Raw genomic sequence first — 20,825 nt, forward strand, 5'->3', positions numbered from 1 at the left:
GGCATAGCAAAGACTATGAATCGAATTGTTATACCTAAAGAAGAAATGTCAAAAATGAAAAAAGATCAAAGTAAAGATATGTGAATTGATAGGTACATTAGTTAGACAAAAAGCCTGAATTTGTTGAGAATGGAATATCGTGTCTTTATTGTGTTAATTTCCAATATTTCATCATCAAAATGAGAATTAGTAGATGATTTGGTTCATCTATTCATTTCAATATTGTACGATAATTAAACATTTAGAAACCTACGTGGTACATAAAGGAAAACAAGAGGGAGAATATTTTGATCAAGACATAGCTGAATTTAAGATTTTGCTTGATCCGTTAAAATTTCGATGTCTACCCACAACATAGACAAAAAAAAGTTTAGTTGGTTCTTTCCATCAGCTTAATTCTTTACGGCAAAGCTATACGATAGTTATACTGATGGGAAGTATATTAGTGAAAAATATTTGAGGTGGACACAAACCGACAAATACCACGATAAAAAATTAAACATCTTCATCAATTGAAAAAATTTACAACATTTTAACTTTACGTGCAAATTTATAGTTAAATTTTGAATAATTAAAATCTCCTTTTGAAGGGAAGGATGAATTGCTTATGGGCGATTTAGAAGATATAATCAGAGAATATGTGTGAATATATTTTATTTTCATACTTGGTGAAATCTGGCACATACTTGGTGTGTGAAATTTTCATCGGTTGTCCTTTTTTTTGGTATTAGTTATTTAAGTGCTTTCTTATTTCTCTGATAATTAATGAAACTTTTAGACCATGACCTAAAGACCCTTTTTGAATAGAATGAAAATTTTATGAGGAATTGTTAGATCACAATCTAAAATTTTATAAGTCTGCAAATATTAGACCACAATTTAATATTTTGTGAGCAAACTGAAAATTATACTAGCAAACCTTAGACCCAGAGTCTAATATTATCTGAAAGAATTAATTTCTCAAGGACTACATTTGTACTTCTTCTTCAAAATAAGGCTAAAATCTAAATAGCGTCCTAAAAAGGCCATTTTTGTAAATAAGCCTTCTGTTGAGCCCATGGGATTGTGCTACTAAATATTGGGTTGGGCCGTCTCTTGTATTTAAATCTAAGACGATCTGCTTGCAACTAGTAACAACTGAATGGGCCGGGCGTAGAGGGAGAAATTTAAAAATAGTCAGATTTACAACTGGTCATTCAAAAATAGCCACAGTTTCAAAAGTAATCGAAATTTAGCCACTTTTCATGTAAAGATAAATCTGAGCGAAAATACAATTCAAAACTCGAAAAATACACCCGTATATTATACTGGAGTTCCAGCATAAGTATGCTTGAACTCCAGCATATTATACGGGAGTTCCAGGATAACTATGCTGGAACTCCAACATAATATACGAGAGTTCCAGCAAGTATAAACTAGAACTCCAGCATAATATACTGGAGTTCCAACAAGTATAAATGTCCAGTATAATATACTGGAGTTTGGAGCACCGGTGCTCCAGTCTCCCGTATATTATACAAGAGTCAGCAAAGTATACCGGTCCAACATAATATGCTGGAGTTCGTACACAGATGCACCGAACTCCCGTATATTATGCGGGACCGGTCTCTGTTGCAGCAAAATAGTGGCTATTTTTCATTAACTTCGTAAACGGTGGCTATTTTTGAATGACCAATCCGAAAACTGACTATACTGTGCTATTTTGACGAGTAAGTGGGCCCAGAGAAATTGTTGAATCTTGGGAAAAGTATATATATATATATATATATATATATATATATATATATATATATATATATATATATATGTTACGCATATTTTTTTGTATATTTAAAAAAAAAGTAATTATTTTTGGTCGACTGGCTAAATGTGTGTAACTTGCCCTTGAATCTTTTCCTAAAAAGTTGTTTGGTTAATATTTCAACAGAAAATTAGCGGTAACAGTTTTTTAATAAAATAAATATTTTCAACAAATTCAAAAACGACCACATTAATTCCAACTAAACCAACAAGATTTATTATAAGTTTATCTCACAAGTGCTCTAATATTATCACTTTGACCATACATTTCATAATTATCATCTATTTTTCATATATTCTTGTATTACATTGCAGTATATATTTTGGGCTCGAAAAGCAAGATTGCATCTAAAAACTGTACATGTTGTACCACAAATTTAAATTAAATTACATGTTATACATATATATTATATATTCGAAAAAAATTTATATATTACATGTTATACATATATATTATACGTTGAACACCCTTAGTGAGTTTTTTGGTTATGCTACTATTGTACCACTTGGACTCTATATTCTGAAATCCGATATTTTTATCAATTATTATTAATCTTGTAAAGATGTTCTTGAAATCATTCTCTCAGTTTATAAATCCTTGATAGGGAGCGCTTCCCTCGAATGAGGTCCTACACGATGCGAATCCGGATATAGTCGGGCTCCAATGCAGATACCGGACAGCGAAGGGGAAAAAAAAAAGGCATTGGCTCTACAAATTCGTTTGGAGCCTTCTCTGTATCATGTTCTCATTAATTGCTTATTCCTTTCCCTTCTTCTGTATTTTTCTTTTAAATTACAAGTTGAATCAAATTATTTGGTTATTGTACAAAGCACATGCATGCATGGTTTAATGTATGGGTAGAACGTGTATATTAGCTCACATTTTTTTTAGTATAAATATAAATTCTTTTAGGTTCTTTGTGTATTTATTTATTTTTGATTTCCTTTAGTGAAAATTTTATCTTTGCCGCTGATTTACCGATGCTACAAAATGCAGGTTTTGCTGATTTAGCCAGAGGCGTATGTAGTGTATTTATGGAGGATTCAATTGAACCCATAAGTTTCAACATAGAGTAAAAATTTATATAAAAACTTCATTAAAATTATAAAAATAGTAGATATGAACTCATAACTAAAAAAATATAATCGGTTCAATGCTAAAAACCTTAAAAAATGAACCCATAAAATTTAAATTTTGGATCTACCTCTGAATTTAACGGGCGTGTGTAAGTGTGTGTATATATATATATATATATATATATATATATATATATATATATATATATATAACTGAAGAGTCTAATATGTTGGGTTAGGAATCACATTAGATTCTTGAATTTATTTCAACCAATTAAATCAGAAAGGTACATCCCATGGAAGCTCAAACAGGCTGTTTGGAATCAAGCCACGTGGTGTGTTTCTATGGCTCTTGACATTTTGCTTCTTTTCTCTTTACTTAAATTGCTTGATATTTTGTTTGATATCTCTTGAAAAAAATGAACATAATTTTTCAATTTTTGTGAATCTATTTGACAGTTCAATAAATATAGGAGCTCGTTTCACGGAAATTACAAAGAATATTCCTTGTATAAATGACATAGTTTTATTATCGACAACGAGATACCGCAGTTTGTATATCGACAACGAGATACCGCAGTAAAAACACAAACTGAAATGATCGACAAGCTAAATATAATTCGAGCTCCAACACAATATGTTGAAGTTTCACTTTTAAAGTTCATTATTATATATACATGATTTTGTATGTTATATTATAAGAATATTTAAGCTTTGGAAGAATATTGTAAAATTTGTGGAGTGTCTTGTTTTAAATGTATGATTTTTCATTAGATAATTTACCAATTACCAATTACTCCTCCATGCCCGCACCCTTAAAAGCAATTAGTAGGCCATTGGCTGTTCAAGAACTAATTTTCATTATTAAATTCTATTTATTCCTCACACCCATGCACCAACATCCATTACAAACTTATTATCTTTGGTATATTTTCTTGTTCATCCCACACATTAGTTTAATTAAATGCGGATCCACGATTTGAATTCTATGGTTCGGAATACTTTTGTAATTCCATTGGTCGTTTGAGTTGCTGCGTTTGAAATTTAGCAGTTATACATATTCAATAGATTTCTGAGCACAAATATAAAATTCGAATCAAAACTATTGAATTTGTAATTCGATCGAACCCTATTAATATTTATACCGTAATTAATTAATTCATATTCTCATTTTGATTTATAATTTAATTATGATAAATTAGTTTGATTTGATTCAAACATCAAGTGCAATTATGTTTTTACTACATGCCATCCTTTCAACTTCATTATTATCCATCTAACTACTAATTCACCAACAATATTATCATTTTTTTAAAAATATTTTGTTCAAAAAGTATAATTCATTCTCCAACCAAATACTAGAATACATTAATTAAAAATATTTTTAGCAAATAATTTTTTTTTTAAAAAAACAAATATTATATAAAGAATATTTTTGACCAAACACATATGTAGTACTAGCAATTATTGACTTAAAATTTATAACCACAAAAGGAAGTGAAGCAGTGGATGTAATGGTTCTCTCTTAACCAGAAGATTTTGGGTTTGAGTCCTGAGCATGAAAAATACTTGATAGGAAGTGTTTCCCCGATAGGCCTTACACAATGCGAATTGAGATATAATCGGGCTTTAAGTCGAGTATCGAATACAAAATTAAAATTAAAATATTTGCAACTTGCCCCCATTTAAATGGAGCACTTATTGTTTTTCTTCATTTCTTTCTGTCTTTTTTCCTTTGGTCTTATCGAGTCATTTCTCTTTCTTCTTCACTTCCCCCTGCATAGGGCTTCAGTACCTTTCTCTCTCACACAGACACACACTCTCTCTCTCTCTAAACCCATCATCGGATCTGAGTTCCCAAAGCTAACCCCACAATCTCCCCGTTTTCCCACAATACTCATATTTATACACGCAGAGATACTTTGTACACATTACTGTGAGCTAAGTTTATAGCTGGATCTCAGTCTTGGAGTTGATTGCGAGGCATTTTCATGGGAATGCCGGCTCCAAACGTAGGAGGAGAAGAATGAGCAAAACCATAGAAGTTGAAGAATACGAAGAGAACGACTACTTTCACGACTCTCTTGATCGTTTACTCTCTTCTACCCACACTTCTTGTTCCTCTTCTTCGCCTTCGGAAGACGAAGACGAGGATAAATATCCTATTTCCAATTTGGGGTCCCCAAATTATGCTATTTCGGACCCACTGAAATCAGTTCCTAAATTCCCAATGGGCATTTTAAACAACTATGATGTGTGGATCTCTGAACCTTCCTCTATTGAAGAACGCCGTTTTCGTCTTTTTCGTCAAATGGGTCTTAGTTACAGATCGGTTTCATCGCTTCATTTGAAGTGTCAAACTAGTAGTAGTAGTAGTATTAGTAGCAAATGTAGTGTTTCTGGGATCGTTCGATCAAAATTAGATGGCGATTCCAATTCCTCTAATTTTCCTTCGTGTTCTTCAGTTCATAAAAGTAGTGACATTCTATGTGTTAATGGCAGTGACAGTATAGTTGTACATAATAATGGAAATGTGGATCAATTACATAATGGCAATGGATCTGCAGCGGTGGCGATTAGAGCTGATTCGAGGGACAATGACAGCTGTAATTTGTTGGGAAATGGTGAGGTAGAGGAGGAGGACGATTTGGAATCGAATGGAGACGTTGAAATTGAGGAGACGGTGTGCACTATAAAGGATCTGGATAATGGGAAGAAGTTTGTGGTCAATGAAGTGAGAGAGGACGGGATGTGGAACAAACTTAAGGAAGTCAGTACAGGTAAGCAGTTGACTATGGAAGAATTTGATATGTGTGTTGGAACTTCACCAATTGTTCAGGAATTGATGAGACGACAAAATGTGGAAGACGGGAACAATGATAATAATAATAATAATAATTTGGATAATATGAATGGGATTGCTGGAGGTGGGCTTAAGACTAAGAAAAGGGGAAGCTGGCTAAAGAGCATTAGAAATGTGGCTAGCTCGGTAACAGGTCATAAGGAGCGGCGAAGTAGTGACGAGAGGGACACTTCTTCTGAGAAAGGTGGCCAAAGGTCAAGCTCAGCCACAGATGATAGTCAGGATGGTTCCCTTAATGGATCTGAAAGAGTTAGCGTTCGACAATATGGGAAATCCAGCAAAGAACTTACTGCTCTTTATAAGAGCCAAGAGATACAAGCACACAATGGTTCTATTTGGACTATTCAATTTAGTTTGGATGGAAAATATCTTGCTAGTGCTGGTGAGGACCGCGTCATACATGTTAGGAAGGTTACATCATCAGAGAGGAAAGGTGATCTATTGTTGGATAAACGAGAAGACGGGAATTTGAATCTATTGTTTTCGGCTACTGGATCTCCAGAGCCAACTACTATGTCGCCAAATTTTGATGGTCATTTTGAGAAGAAAAGAAGAGGAAGGTCATCTATAGGTCGAAAATCAATAGGCTTTGACCATGTTTTGGTGCCAGAGACTGTTTTTAGGCTTTCAGAAAAGCCTATCTGTTCATTTGAGGGTCATTTGGATGATGTGCTTGACCTCTCGTGGTCCAAGTCGGAGGTTAGCTGCCCTTCTTAACTTTTATCTTATATATCTAATTGTTTTAGCTGGTATTCTAATTTTTATCCTACTTAATTTAGTATGGGATAATAATTGACATAATGGATACAGAAGATTTGTGAAGTTGATACCAACTTATTTTCATATTTTGCATTAAGGTGTTAGGATTAGTTGATTGATTTGTTGATATTTGTGCTCTTATTACGGAAGGAACATAAGGATGGCCTTTTCTTAGTAAAGTCTGGGTATAAAGTATTGTCTCAAAGTAGAAAACAAGAACTAATATGGCCATGGAAATTGATATGGAGAAATAAAGTACCTTACAAGGTAGAGTGTTTTTCATGGTAGTTGCCAGAGAGGCTTGCTTGACTCAACACGGTCTTCAAATAAGAGGTATGACCATTCACAACTGACGTGTAATGTGTGAAGAAGATTATGAAGATGCAAAACACTTAATTCATCCACTGCAGAATCACAATCCATATATGGTACATGTTTTTTAAATTTGCTTGAAGTCAGATGGTGCATACGTCCGACATTGTTGGAATAGAAAAGGACTACAAAAAAGCGACAAAAAATTGTGGAGCACTATACCAGCGGCTATATGGTGGACTGTGTGGAAGGAAAGAAATTAGAGATATTCTGAAGGCAAAAGGGAAAGTATTTGTACCTTAAAGCATAGATGTTTAGCTCTCTTAGCCTTTTGGCATACAAATGAAAATGTACAGGAAGTAGATTGTTAATTTCCTTAGTTCTTTCACATGTAGATAGTGTACTAAGAGACATATTGTTGGAGTTGTACTACTCATCCCTTGTAATCGCTGTTTGATATTCTTTATTAACATTTTCAGTACATTTAAAAAAATACTGATGAGTGGTAACCCCTAAGAATTTCTTGTAATAGTTCTCTTAAAAAATTTGTATCCAGATGCCCAATAAGTTCCTACATTGATTAAATGAGCTCTATTTTTTGGTAATTTTTCCTGGGTGCATCTCGTTAATGGTTTTCCTCCCACTTCCCTTTACCAGCAATTGCTCTCATCATCGATGGACAAAACAGTGCGGCTTTGGGAACTTTCTAGCAAATCTTGTTTGAAGATCTTCTCACACAGTGACTATGGTATGTGTACCTGAACTCTTATTTTTTCATCGGTGTACTCCCCAGGCCAGTTTTGGAGTTCAATGTTCTTAGTTTCAGTCTAAAGATTCTGTAGAAAGGAAGACATTGTAGTGTATAGCCTAGAAATTAGTATGTTAATAGATGAATGCATATATTGGAACTTTTTCACTAATTGGCTGATTGCAATGTTTTCTTGATTTCCTTGCCTCGATTCAGTAACCTGCATCCAGTTTAACCCTGTTGATGATAGATACTTCATCAGTGGGTCCCTAGATTCTAAGGTTCGCATATGGAGCATTCCGGAGCGGCAAGTTGTTGATTGGAACGATCTGCATGAGATGGTCACTGCTGCGTGCTACACACCAGATGGTCAGGTTAGAGTCTGCTGAACATAGATCTTGCTCTGATGTTATGCCAATCCTATTATTAGGCGAAAACCAAATGTCCTGGATATGCATATTTTACAGTTTAAGTTTCAAATGTGTTTTTGTAACTTTTTTTTCAAGGGTGCATTTGTTGGGTCATACAAGGGGAGCTGTCATTTGTATAACACATCAGGTTTCACTTATTGTGCCTTTGCTGTCCCCTCTTTATTCCCATCTTCTTCTCTAGAGGAAAGTTATGTACTCCACGTGTTAATACTTTATACTTCTCTGCTTTCAGATAATAAACTACAGCAAAAAGCGAAAATCAATCTGCAGAATAAGAAAAAGAAGACTCATCAGAGGAAAATTACTGGTTTCCAGGTACAGTAATTTTAGTTGATTGCTGATGCTGGAGCTTATCTTTGCAAGTTCATCTGTACGAACTTTTATTGTATTAACAAGTTACTTTGCATATGCTATATCTGTGCATATCTTTATCTGACTTTTAAATTTTTACTGTAGTTTTGTATTCTAAAAGGTCAAGAAAATAATTTATCAAGGTTCTTTCAAGCTAAATAAAATAAATATTAAATAATGATATGTTACCTTTTAAAAAAAATAATAAATACTGGGTAAAAAAATAGGTAGTCGGGTACACGGACAAAGAGGTGTTTGCACATTCTAGTGTTGTAGATTAGGAGCTAAATACATTTATATTATATTAAACTGAATTTGGTCAATGTATTTGAGATAAAATTAAATTTTGAAAGAGTTGAACTTTTCTTCAGTATAGAAGTGTGTCTCACATACATATTGCATACTAAAATATTGAAAAGTATAGGAAAAAGTTTTCGTTTTATGAAAGCGAATACACTTTTGGGACAATCCAAAATAGGAAGTCGGTCAATATTTTTAATGGATGAAGCAGTCCAAGTAAGTTTGGGTCTTCAACTTGTGAATTAATTAGTGACTGGTATTTCTTGATGAACAGTTTGTGCCAGGAAGTACATCGCAAGTGCTTATAACATCTGCAGACTCAAGAGTTCGGGTTGTTGATGGTGCTGATCTTGTTCACAAGTTCAAAGGTACATTAACTGCCGTATTACCTTGTAAAGCTTGTAGCTTGCATTGATACTGCTATGTTAGAACTGATTAAGGTTTCAACTTTGGTTGACTTGACCACTAGTCTATGTTGCGCGGACTCTTCAAAATCCTTGCCGCACCCCTGTCAACACGACATGGGTGTGGGATCCACACCGAATTTTGGTCAACTTACCTTCGGTGCTTTGACTATACCTATGACCGAGAAGTATAGATTGATGGGAATTTGGTTTGATTTTGTGGGTTTATGTCATATATGTATGGTTATATAAAGTACGAGAATGCTTTGCTATTATACGAGATATCTTATGAATAAGATATTAGTTGTTTATACTGTGTGAGTTGATCTTTTTTGAGGAGTCTGAACCTTTTGCTATTTCTCCTTTCTTTGTGCTGCTAAACAATCTTTTCCACTGCGTGAACTTTTAGCTATTTAGGAATTGTGTATGCTTGTTTTTCTATTATGCACAATTTTCATTTTAAGTTTCGTGTACTCTTCCTCGTCATTGAGTTAGCACGAACTATGACAGGTTTTCGCAATACAAGTAGGCATATCTCAGCCTCTATGACAGCTGATGCTAGATATGTGGTCTGTGCCAGCGAGGATTCACATGTCTATATCTGGAAACACGAAAACGACTCTCGACCAAGCAGGAATAAAGGTGTTACTATTACACAGTCTTATGAGCATTTTCATTCTCAAGATGTTTCAGTAGCCATTCCTTGGCCTGGCATGACAGACACTTGGAGATTTCAAAGTACATCTTCGGGGGAACAAAGTGATCATGTTGGTCTTGACGAGGTTTCCACTGCTAACCATCCACCTTCACCCGTTGAAGAGAATGGTAACGAGTGCTCGCCATTGACTTCTGGCTGTAGTAACAGTCCTCTTCATGGAACCATATCTAGTGCCACGAACAACTACTTTTTTGATAGAATCTCAGCAACATGGCCCGAGGAAAAACTTCTTCTAGCTACTAAATATCGTAGTCCTCGAGTAAGTACAGATTCTAGTATTGACTTTTCCAGTGGTTTAAATCAAACAAAATCTTGCTGGGGTTTGGTCATTGTAACTGCAAGCCACCGAGGGGAGATCAGGACTTTCCAAAATTTTGGCTTACCAATCCGGTTTTAGAGCCAAAATGGAAGTCTTCGTGATGATTGGAATAATACAGAGAAGATTAGCATGACCCATGCACAAAGCGAGAACGTCTCGGTTGTGTTGGTCGAGATGCCACAATACACAGCTACAGCCAAATTGTCAAAATTTGTACAGATATTGGTGAGATATGTAATATAAGCAATTTTTCTTTCTTTTGTATCAAAGACTCAGATAAGGACCCTGCCTGACTAGGCATTGTTTAGGGGGAAAAGTAGGGCAAAAAGAAAGAGGAAAGATCTATCATGATCTGAGGATAGTATAATGAAAAGGAAAAAAAAAGAAGGTACAGCTTTGTTAGAAAAATATACTACTAGTTTTTTCTGTAATCAGCAATTGTAGAGTTGAAAATCTTGTAATTTCATTGTCCATTTAATTGAAACACAATTCTTTTATAATTCATTCAAGCAGGCTTTGTATGCATAAGAATGAATGGTTTCTGTTGTACTTGACATCCTCGCCTTTCTCTTGTCCATCCCGACGTGTTTGAGACTGAAGCGTAGTTATTGTATTAAAGATCAGTAGTTATTGGTTTGCGAGGTGTGATAGTTGCTAGCTTTTTAAAGCATGTATTCAAGAAAGTTTAGATCATTTGTAGCCGCCACCACCACTACTACGCATCAATCCCAAATAAGTTCAAGCTTTGCGAGGTGTGATAGTTGCTAGCTTTTTAAAGCATGTATTCAAGAAAGTTTAGATCATTTGTAGCCGCCGCCACCACTACTACGCATCAATCCCAAATAAGTTCAAGCTGCTACATTTAAGCTTGTCTCAATTTAATATTATAAGCTAAATATTTTTATTTTAATTTTATTTTCTGAAATCGAATTTGTTTAGTTGTGACAATGCTATTTTTCAAAATCAAGAAAAAACCACCAAATTGCTTTTCTTAATGAAGTTACAACCAAACAAAACTTTTTTTTTTTTTTTGGGTTTTCACCAAGTGTTTGGTACTCATAATGGAGCACGGACTATTTTCGAATTCGTGTCGAATAAAGGCATTTAAAAGGAAAAAGCTCTCGACCAAGATTTTTTCTATTCTCAGGACTCGAACGTGATACCTCTAGTTATAATTTTATATTTTTGTATTTTGTAACAATCTATTCAAGTAAAATTGTCTTCCAGAAAAACCTTTCTAAATTTAAAACAAAAGAAAAGCATATTAATTTTAATTTTTAAGAAGCATTTTATTGAATATTCCTAAAAGTATTAAATATCCCAAATGCATGGAGAGTTAGCTGTCTTTTGTCTTCAGATTTTCCATGCTGAAGCCCATACCTATGGAAGTAGATTGCTTTGGGCAGAGAGCCAAAATAAAATAAGTATCCTTTTTCTTGTATCCATCCAATGAGAAAAAAGTTCCAAAAATATCAGAGAAAATCTAAACCTTCAATTCTGATTGGTGGCTATAAATTGATGTGGCAGATACTTCCATAAAAAACTATCTTATCCAACCCCTACTTTCATATCCAAAATGACATTATTATTTTGTCTCAAATCACTGTTACAGCCCTCAATTCCACTGTATATATAACTGACCAAAACTTTGCCAATATCAGTAGTTCAAACACTTCTTTTAATATCTTTAGCTGACTTTAGACCAACCCCTTTTATTTTCTTGAACATTTTCATGGCTCTTCAGGCTGCTGCTTTGGTTCCTTCTGCTTTCTCCATTTCCAAAGAGGTAATATTTTCCGTCAAGAAAATATGTTGCTCGGATTCTTCAAAAATATTGTGGTGTCGGATCCTCCAAAAGTAGTGCATATTTGGAACTTTTGGAGGATTTGACGCGCCACAGTATTTTTGGAGAGTTCGAGCAACATAATACATTGCTTTGCTTGTATTTTAGTCTGCAATTGGAATCTGAAGCTACATTACTAATTCTTTCTTTTACTCATTTTGTAATTTTGCAGGGCAAAGCTAGTGCAAACTTGAAGAATTCTAGTCTTTTTGGAGTTTCGCTCTCTGACTATTCTAAATCTGATTTTGGCTCCTCTTCATTCAAAGTCAAGGTACCAAATGTAGCACATTGATACTCTCCAGCTCAATTTCATTCTAATTTCTATGTGATGATATGTAATAGACATGGATTTTAAGATGTTACTTTGACACGTATATTACAATAGTGGTGGTGGAACAAGGTATTAAAGTAGTGATTGAAAAGTTAGTTTGATAGAGCAAACATCACAATAATGGCTAAATATGAGCAAAAAGTAGTCCGGTGTACAAGGCACCTTGCGTTAACGCAAGATCCAGGGAAGTGCCGCACCCCAAGGGGTGTGATGTAGACAGCCTACCCTAATGCAAGCATTACTGGCTGCTTCTACGGTCCGAACCTTTGACCTATAGGTCACACGGAGACAACTTTACAGTTGCTCCAACGCTCCCCTTCTAATGGCTAAATATGAGCAATTTACTGAATTTGGACAACATTTGAAAGATGTATAGAAGTAGAATTGTCAAATATTTTGCCTCAGGGCTTTGGTCTAGTGGTAAGAGCGCAATGCGTGATGTGTGATTAGACGCATGTTACGGGTTTGAATCCTACTGCAATCAAAATCCTGGTATTTAAGGGAAGAAAGGTAGAGGGGCGGACACATTATCCGCTGTGTTTTGAACCATGCGTCACTGATCCTCAGTGATTCTTGGTCATTTAAAAGAAAAAAAGAATCGTGAAATATTTTGTAGCGTCTCAACATTGAAAAAAAGATTCATAAAGATTGGAATGAAGGGAGTATTATTCAATGTTAAAAATCATGTTAGTCACTCCTAGTGTCCTTGTGTGAAAATAAGTGAATTTTACTGATATTTGATTTCTTACAGAGCCAAAGAAGATTGTCCAATGGAGCAGTAAGGGCAACAATGGTTGCATCTCCAGATGTAACCACTAATTCTCCAGCAGGAAAGAAAACTTTAAGAAAAGGATGTGTAATAGTCACTGGAGCCTCTTCAGGATTAGGCCTGGCCACAGCAAAAGCACTATCCGAGACCGGAAAATGGCATGTGATTATGGCTTGTAGGGACTTTTTAAAAGCTGAGAAAGCTGCAAAATCAGTTGGTATGCCTAAGGAGAATTACACCATCATGCATTTAGACCTTGCGTCGCTTGACAGCGTTCGCCAGTTTGTCGATAACTTCAGGAGGTCCGGTCGCCCTCTTGATGTGTTGGTTGCTAATGCAGCTGTCTATCAACCTACTGCTAAAGAGCCTTCATTCACAGCTGAAGGATTTGAGATTAGTGTTGGCACTAATCATCTTGGACATTTCCTTCTTTCAAGATTGTTGCTTGACGACTTGAAGCAATCTGATTACCCTTCAAAAAGACTCATAATTGTTGGTTCAATTACAGGTAACTGAAACACTTAACACATTGAGTATTACAATAGTTTCCCATAAGCGCAATAGCGCTCTCACCTATTTGCTATGCCCTTGCTTACAGAGGCGGATCCAGAATTTAAAATCTATCCGTTCAACCTTTAGAACTTTTAGCATTGATTTTGTTGGTTTAAACCTATCATTTGCTGCAAATTTAATGAACTTTTAAACAAAAATTTATGTTGTGTGTCAAAAGTACTTGGTTCAGATGAACTTGGTAACGCCACTCTACATCCGCCCCTGCTTGCTTATTGCCTTATCTCTTACTAAGAAACTAATCTAGATAGACGCCCTTCTTTGTCAAAGCCACTTTGTCCTTCTTGTTTTAGTGAAATACGATCTCTTTTAGTTGGTTCCACCTTATATATTCATCTATTTTCTCAAAACCATTCTCTTTTTTAGCTGAACGTCTATCGGAAACAGCCTCTCTGCCCAGGTAAGGGTAAGGTTGCGTACATCCTACCCTCTAACCCAACTTACGGGAATCCACTGGGTTGTGGTTGTTGTTATTGTTCTCTTGTATACTCTTTGTAGAGGGAGACTAACTTTTCTTGACTAAAAACACATGACAGGGAACACAAATACTTTGGCTGGAAATGTACCTCCAAAGGCGAATCTCGGTGACTTGAGGGGTATGGCCGGGGGTTTAAATGGTATTAACAGTTCAGCGATGATCGATGGTGGGGAATTTGATGGCGCCAAAGCGTACAAAGACAGCAAGGTCTGTAACATGCTCACAATGCAGGAATTCCATCGTCGATACCACGAAGAAACTGGCATTACATTTGCCTCTCTTTACCCTGGCTGCATTGCAACAACAGGGCTATTCAGAGAACATATTCCCTTGTTTAGGCTCCTTTTCCCTCCATTCCAGAAGTATATTACTAAGGGATTTGTCTCTGAGACAGAAGCTGGAAAACGACTTGCTCAGGTAACAATACTTATTAGTATTAATAAAAACAATAACAGCAAACCTTGTCCAAAATAAGATGCATTTATCTAACTCTTTGTTTTGGACCTGAATAAAACAGAATGAATATAGATGATTCATATAGCTAAGCAGGGACTGAGCTACAGCCTGCTGAAGGCTGATCAGTTGAATACCCTTGCCGGAAAAATATTTTTATCGGTCAACTATCACTTTAACACAAGACAAGACAGTCCGGTGCACAAGGCATTCCGCATTCATGGAGGATCCGGGGAAGGGCCGTACCTCAAGGGGTGTGATGTAGACGACCTACCCTAATGCAAGAACTAGTGGCTGCTTCCACAGCTCGAAACCCTGACCCATAGGTCACATGGAAACAACTTTACCGTTGCTTCAAGGCTCCCTTTCATCAAATATCACTTTCACACATATATGTTTAATCTTGAACACCCTTAGCGAAATTGCTGACTTCGCCATTGACTTGGGATTGAGAGATAGTTGATTGACGGATGCATTTATTCTAATTCAATTTTGGGCTTGAATAGAACGGAATTAATCTAGATGACTCAAATAACCACCCTTCGCCTGAAAATTATACTGTGTATATAGGTCAAATATTATTGCTTTTTGTACATATACAGTCAGACTCGCTATAACAACGCCCCCATATAACAGTCATTCACTATAAACACCAAGGCTTTCTCGGTACCGATTGTTGTGTTATGTTATAATATATGTCCTCCATAACAACAGTTCACTATAGCAGCAAAAAAATATCAGAACAAACGATGTTGTTATGGAGAGGTTTGACTGTATACATACTTGAACATTCTTAGCGAAATTCCTGATTTTTCAACTGTAGATTAGGCTGACTAGTTTGGGACTGAGACGTAGTTGATTGACGAACATCTCACTATCGGTTTCTAATTAGTTAACTTAAGCTGTTGTTTTATTTATCTTATGCAGGTTGTAAGTGATCCAAGCCTGACTAAATCAGGTGTGTACTGGAGCTGGAACAAAGATTCAGCTTCATTTGAGAACCAGTTGTCTGAAGAAGCTAGTGATGTAGAGAAAGCGCGTAAAGTATGGGAAGTCAGTGAGAAACTCGTCGGTTTGGCTTAACTTTTCGGACTATAACCTTAACCATTGCCAAGGCAAACAAGAAAAGAAGAGTTGATGAGTGAAAATTTGTATCGGAATTTCTAGGCTGTTGTAAAGAGAACTGTCACCTTTAGTTAGGATTGAAAATAAATGTTATTTTCTGATGGAAAATGTCACTAATTTACTTTGAAGTTAAATGAAGTGATGGCTCATGAGCATATTGTTAGTTCAATTATCTGTTTTACTTCCCTTTATGTGCCCAGAATAAAGTATATTTCAAGTATTAGAACTTTGCAGTCATATATAGTAAAGTGATCCTACTCTGGAAGGATAATTTTTACTGGGAAAGAGATCGCGGATAATGTAATAACGTAAAATATTTACATGGTGAACCCATTTATTATTGTATGTTAATTCGAAATCACGGTAAGGACTATAAATTTCAATTCTTGAATCCGACTATGTGAAGCAAGGAAGTTAAATTCTTGAATCCGACTCTGTGAAGCAAGGAAGTGCAGCCAGGATGAACATATGAACTTCCCAAGAATAAGTTAATATAATCCACAAATTAATCAACCTGCCAACATTTTTTGGTAATTAAATTTATTATTACTGGGGAAAAAGTATTTACAAGACAAAGCAAAAACCCCTAGGAATATTCCTTTTCTTCCATAACCCTTCACCAATTCATGACTAAGTATTATGTTATCGGTAATGACCCTGCCTGGTACAAAAGCAAACTAACAGTTATCCACTACGTCCTCCATAACAACCTATAGTCTCTTTGTTAAGATTTTAGAGATGATCTTATACAAATTCTGGAACTCCAATACGTGGAAAGTTCCAGTATAAACAACCGGTGCTCCAATCTCCAGTATATTATATTGGATTATTTTTCCGGATTCTAAACAATGTTTTCGTTCAGATTTATCTTTACATGAAAAGTGACTAGATTTCGATTACTTTTGAAACTGTAGCTATTTTTGAATGACCACTAGTAAATCTGACTATTTTTGAATTTCTCACCATGCTTTCTTGAAAAAGAAAGCATTAAGCCCGTCACATCCTGGAGCTTTCAAATCTGCTATCTCCATTAAAGCTTGGTGGATTTCATCTCTCGTCTGATTAAGTTCCTTCGTTGCTCTATCCTTAGGATTGGACCTTGATTTATATATTTCAACCTGCCAACTTAAAGTCCCAAAAACAAAATTCTCCTAAAATCAAACCAAAACCATAGTCATTATATACCTTTTGTTTGGGTGTCAATATTGATGACCCATAATATTGATGACCCATATAACTACGCAACTAGTTTTATCTGTTTGGAATGATTAGTAGAGTAAAACATTCATTGAAACGTCAAAATAGGTATAACCCAAAGAGACTTTTATATTCCTATACACTATATGAAACTATACTACCCTTTCTATTCAAGTTTTACTATAATTATATTTTATATACTCAATTACCATTTATATACATTTTAAGAGAATTAATGATAATAATTAGTGTCCTAAAATTATTCTAACATATCTTCTACTCTCCCACGTTTTTTTTTCTCCACATCCCCTCCCCCTCCCCTACGTATTTTGTACCCACCCACGAATTCACCATTGACAACTATTAAAAAGCTTTGAATTCGAATTTGGGTTTTCAAAAAACATTATTTGTTTGAATTGGATGTTGTTGCAAAGATGTCACGACCCTAAACTCCGACCCAATCGTGATGGCGCCTTTCGTGAAGATAAGGCCAGCCGACACTTCCCTTTCCAACTTTAAACAGTTAAATAATAAGATTCAAGTATAAAGCATGATAAAATAAAGGTTTAAGCAGTCAACAGTACAAATATGCGGAAGAACAACTCAACACAGCCCGATACTGGGGTGTCACTAGTCATGAACATCTACCAATCCTAATACAAGTCTGAAAAGTCTATAAGCTATTACAAAATGTCTAATAAGAGATAGAATGATAAAGGGGGAGAAACACGGGACTGCGGACGCCAAACAACTACCTCATGGACTCCGAAATCTGCTGGGAGCTCTCAACTCGCACTAGCAGGATCAGCAACGCCTGAATCTATACACGAGGTGCAGGGAGTAAAGTGAGTACTCCAACTCAGTGAGTAATAATCATAAATAAAGACTGAAATCATGAAATCGCGTAAGGCACATTTGCAGACTATAATAAAGCAGTAAAACCAGTGAAAGATATGTGAAAGACATTTAACTCGAATTAAACTTCACGAAAACCCTTTTTCAACAATTTAAGCAGGTAAATGACAAGCAATTAAGGAAAAATAAACACACAAAGGTTCGCCCCTCGGGCACAGTATCAACAAATCCGCTCCTCGGGCAATATCTCATAACAATACCAGCCCCTCAGGCCATATCTCACATCACAATGGGTACCCGCGCTCATTTGAGGGTGTGCAGACTCCTCGAGAGGCCCCTTGCGGTCCAAACACAATATCAAGTCATCTCGTGGCATCATCACTAGGCCCTTGGCCTCATATCAACAAGCTGTATATAAGTAGAATTGTCAAATATTTTGATATTGCTTTGAAGTTACTAATTTACTTTGATAGTGTAATAAGCTGATGGAAAATGTCACTAATTTACTTTGAAATTAAATGAAGTGATGGCTCATGAGCATATTGTTAGTTCAATTATCTGTTTTACTCCCCTTTATGTGGCAAGAATATTATTTTTTCTGGATTTTATATTGTTCCTATTTTTCCTATAATTTATGTGGTGAAACTAATATTGTTTTATTTTGTCTTTTTATTCTCTTGAGCCGAGGGTCTTTCGGAAATAACCTCTCTACTCCTTTGGGTAGGGGTAAGGTCTGCATACACATTATCGTCCCCAGACCCCATTAGTAGAATTTTACTGGGTTGTTGTTGTTGTTGTTGTTGTTGTTACGTGGCCAGAATAAAGTATATTTCAAGTATTAGAACTTTCCAGTCATATATAGTAAAGTGATTCCTACTCTAGAAGGATAAATTTTACTAGGAAAGAGATTGTCGATAATGTAATAACGTATAATATTTATACTATATTTGATGGTGAACCCATTTATTATTGTATAATAATTCGAAATCACTGCAAGGATCATAAATTTCAATTCCTGAATCCGACTCTGTGAAGCAAGGAAGTGTAGTCAGGATGAACATATGATCTTCCCAAGAATAATTTAATATAATCCACAAATTAATCAACCTGCCATCATAAAGTCCCAGTGTCACGATCGGTATTTTCCATCCTCGGGAGTCATGATGACACCTACTAATGTGAGCTAGGCAAGCCAATTATGTGAACAATTTACTTTTTTTTACCCATTTTATATTCATTAACAATTGCGAAGTAATAACATTTAAACAGCGGAATTTAACATAAGCGGAAGAAAAAACAATAAGCTAGCTGAACATGAATCCAATACAACTGTTTGAGTCTCAACTTGTCACGACCCGGATTTTTTACCTTCGGGAGTCGTGATGGCGCCTACTAATGAGAGTTAGGCAAGCCAATCCTTAACTGCTTACTTCATTATCAAATTACTTCTTTTTAACAATTATAAAACGATAACATGAAAACATCGGAACTTTAAATAATTAAGCGGAAGATAACCATTAAACATCTGAATTCTATGTCTATTATAATTACTTAAGTCTCAACCACCCAAAATCTGGTGTCACAATTTCACAACGGTCTAAGAATACTACAAATAAAGGTCTGAAAGAAATAAATACAACACTATCTCTGGAAATGCATGAAAGAAACAGGAATAGTAGATAGAAGAAGATGCCAAGGCCTGCGGATGCCTGCAGGACTACCTCGGGTCGTCTGATGAGCAAGAATCAGCAATCCCACCGCGGTCCGAAGTCCACAACACTGGGGTCTACACAAAAGAGCATAGAGTATAGTATCAGCACAATCGACCCCATGTGCTGGTAAGTGCCTAGCCTAACCTCGGCGAAGTAGTGACGAGGCTAGGACCAGACTACCAAATAAACTTGTGCAATTTTACTATATACAGCATAAAAGAAGTACGGAAAGAAACAGTCATATACAGTCAAGTATGGAAGGGAGAAACATACTGCGGGGAAACAACGAATAGTAACAGAAAAACAACAAATAAATATGAGGATCACTACAGTTCAATTGAAAATAAGAAGGGGAAATCATGTTGCGGGGTACAACAAGTATCAACAGGAAGCCAACAATTTAGTGTAGAGAAACTGTAACACAATTATCAATAAAAGTTAGGAAATCAGTGCACGTCATCATCCTTCGTGCTTTTACTCTGTCTCATCAAAACAATACATGGCATCACCCTTTGTGCTTTACGCTCTTCCTCACCCAAACAACAATCACAAGGCAAATAGAGTAAAAGAACCTATAACCTCGAAATAAAATCAACTAACAACAGAGAATCAATAAATAAACGTAAAGGACAACATAACTCAATTATCAACAAGAATCAGGAAAATTAAAGACAAGTGCACGGCATCACCCGTCATGCTTTTACTCTCATCCTCACCATAAGAATCAATATAAATTGCACGGCATCACCCTTTGTGCTTTTACTCTCATCCTCACCATGAAATCAATATAATAGGTACGGAATGGTACATCGTACGGCACAGCATCACCCTTCGTGCTTTACACTCTTTCCTCACGAAACAAACAATGCACGACATTACCCTTCGTGCTTTAGCACTCTTACTCACCCAAACAATAATCACAACAAAAGGGGCAAGGGAGTAAATAAATAATGATAGAAATCCCGGCAAGAGAACACAATTAAACAATTATATCTCGGCAAGGGAACAACATCAATAATCTCAGCATCCCGGCAAGGGAGATAATTGACAAAATAACAAACATCCCGGCAAGGGAACAATTTGATAACTCTTTCTCTTTCTTTCACTTTTACTTAATAACTCACTTTACCACTTGAGCCAGTGCTCCAAAGGGGTCAATCGTCTCATATCCTTTCACAATTCGTTATACAACTTGAGTCAACGCTCCTCAATGTTCATAGGTCACAATTATTTCCACAAACTTTATACAACAATTAGAAACCATCACCAAGGCATGAAGGATACAACGAAGTCATGATAATCACAATATAAATACTCACGAGTATGCTAGACACCAACGTATAGATACTCGTCACCATGCCTATACGTCGTACTCAATAATTACCACATAGCAAATAAGACTCAACTCCT

The 20,825-nt window shown here is 35.7% G+C and overlaps 2 protein-coding genes across 2 annotated transcripts; both read left to right on the forward strand.

Moving 5' to 3' along the window:
• Window positions 1–4,590: 4,590 nt before the first annotated feature.
• LOC107773470 (2-deoxy-glucose resistant protein 2-like) lies at window positions 4,591–10,591 on the forward strand. The gene is made up of 7 exons (XM_075257198.1): window positions 4,591–6,439; window positions 7,469–7,559; window positions 7,776–7,933; window positions 8,066–8,117; window positions 8,223–8,305; window positions 8,916–9,009; window positions 9,556–10,591. Exons 1-7 carry the CDS (start codon window positions 4,904–4,906, stop codon window positions 10,158–10,160), a joined length of 2,619 nt encoding a protein of 872 aa, XP_075113299.1. The 5' UTR covers window positions 4,591–4,903; the 3' UTR covers window positions 10,161–10,591.
• Window positions 10,592–11,754: 1,163 nt separating this feature from the next.
• LOC107820326 (protochlorophyllide reductase-like) lies at window positions 11,755–15,759 on the forward strand. The gene is made up of 5 exons (NM_001326064.1): window positions 11,755–11,868; window positions 12,098–12,196; window positions 13,008–13,533; window positions 14,132–14,490; window positions 15,454–15,759. The coding sequence occupies exons 1-5, from the start codon at window positions 11,815–11,817 to the stop codon at window positions 15,607–15,609; spliced, it is 1,194 nt and encodes a 397-aa protein (NP_001312993.1). The 5' UTR covers window positions 11,755–11,814; the 3' UTR covers window positions 15,610–15,759.
• Window positions 15,760–20,825: the final 5,066 nt, after the last annotated feature.

This window comes from Nicotiana tabacum, chromosome 1, assembly GCF_000715075.1.
Source record: "Nicotiana tabacum cultivar K326 chromosome 1, ASM71507v2, whole genome shotgun sequence".
Classification (NCBI taxonomy): Eukaryota; Viridiplantae; Streptophyta; class Magnoliopsida; order Solanales; family Solanaceae; genus Nicotiana; species Nicotiana tabacum.

Bases quoted from the DNA above. Each gene is read 5' to 3' on its own strand.
- LOC107820326 (NM_001326064.1), top strand. From the start codon at position 11,815: ATGGCTCTTCAGGCTGCTGCTTTGGTTCCTTCTGCTTTCTCCATTTCC. The intron at 13,534-14,131 runs GTAACTGAAACA...AACACATGACAG, and splicing joins AATTGTTGGTTCAATTACAG to GGAACACAAATACTTTGGCT. The intron at 14,491-15,453 runs GTAACAATACTT...TATCTTATGCAG, and splicing joins CTGGAAAACGACTTGCTCAG to GTTGTAAGTGATCCAAGCCT.
- LOC107773470 (XM_075257198.1), top strand. From the start codon at position 4,904: ATGAGCAAAACCATAGAAGTTGAAGAATACGAAGAGAACGACTACTTT. The intron at 7,560-7,775 runs GTATGTGTACCT...GCCTCGATTCAG, and splicing joins CTTCTCACACAGTGACTATG to TAACCTGCATCCAGTTTAAC. The intron at 8,306-8,915 runs GTACAGTAATTT...CTTGATGAACAG, and splicing joins GGAAAATTACTGGTTTCCAG to TTTGTGCCAGGAAGTACATC.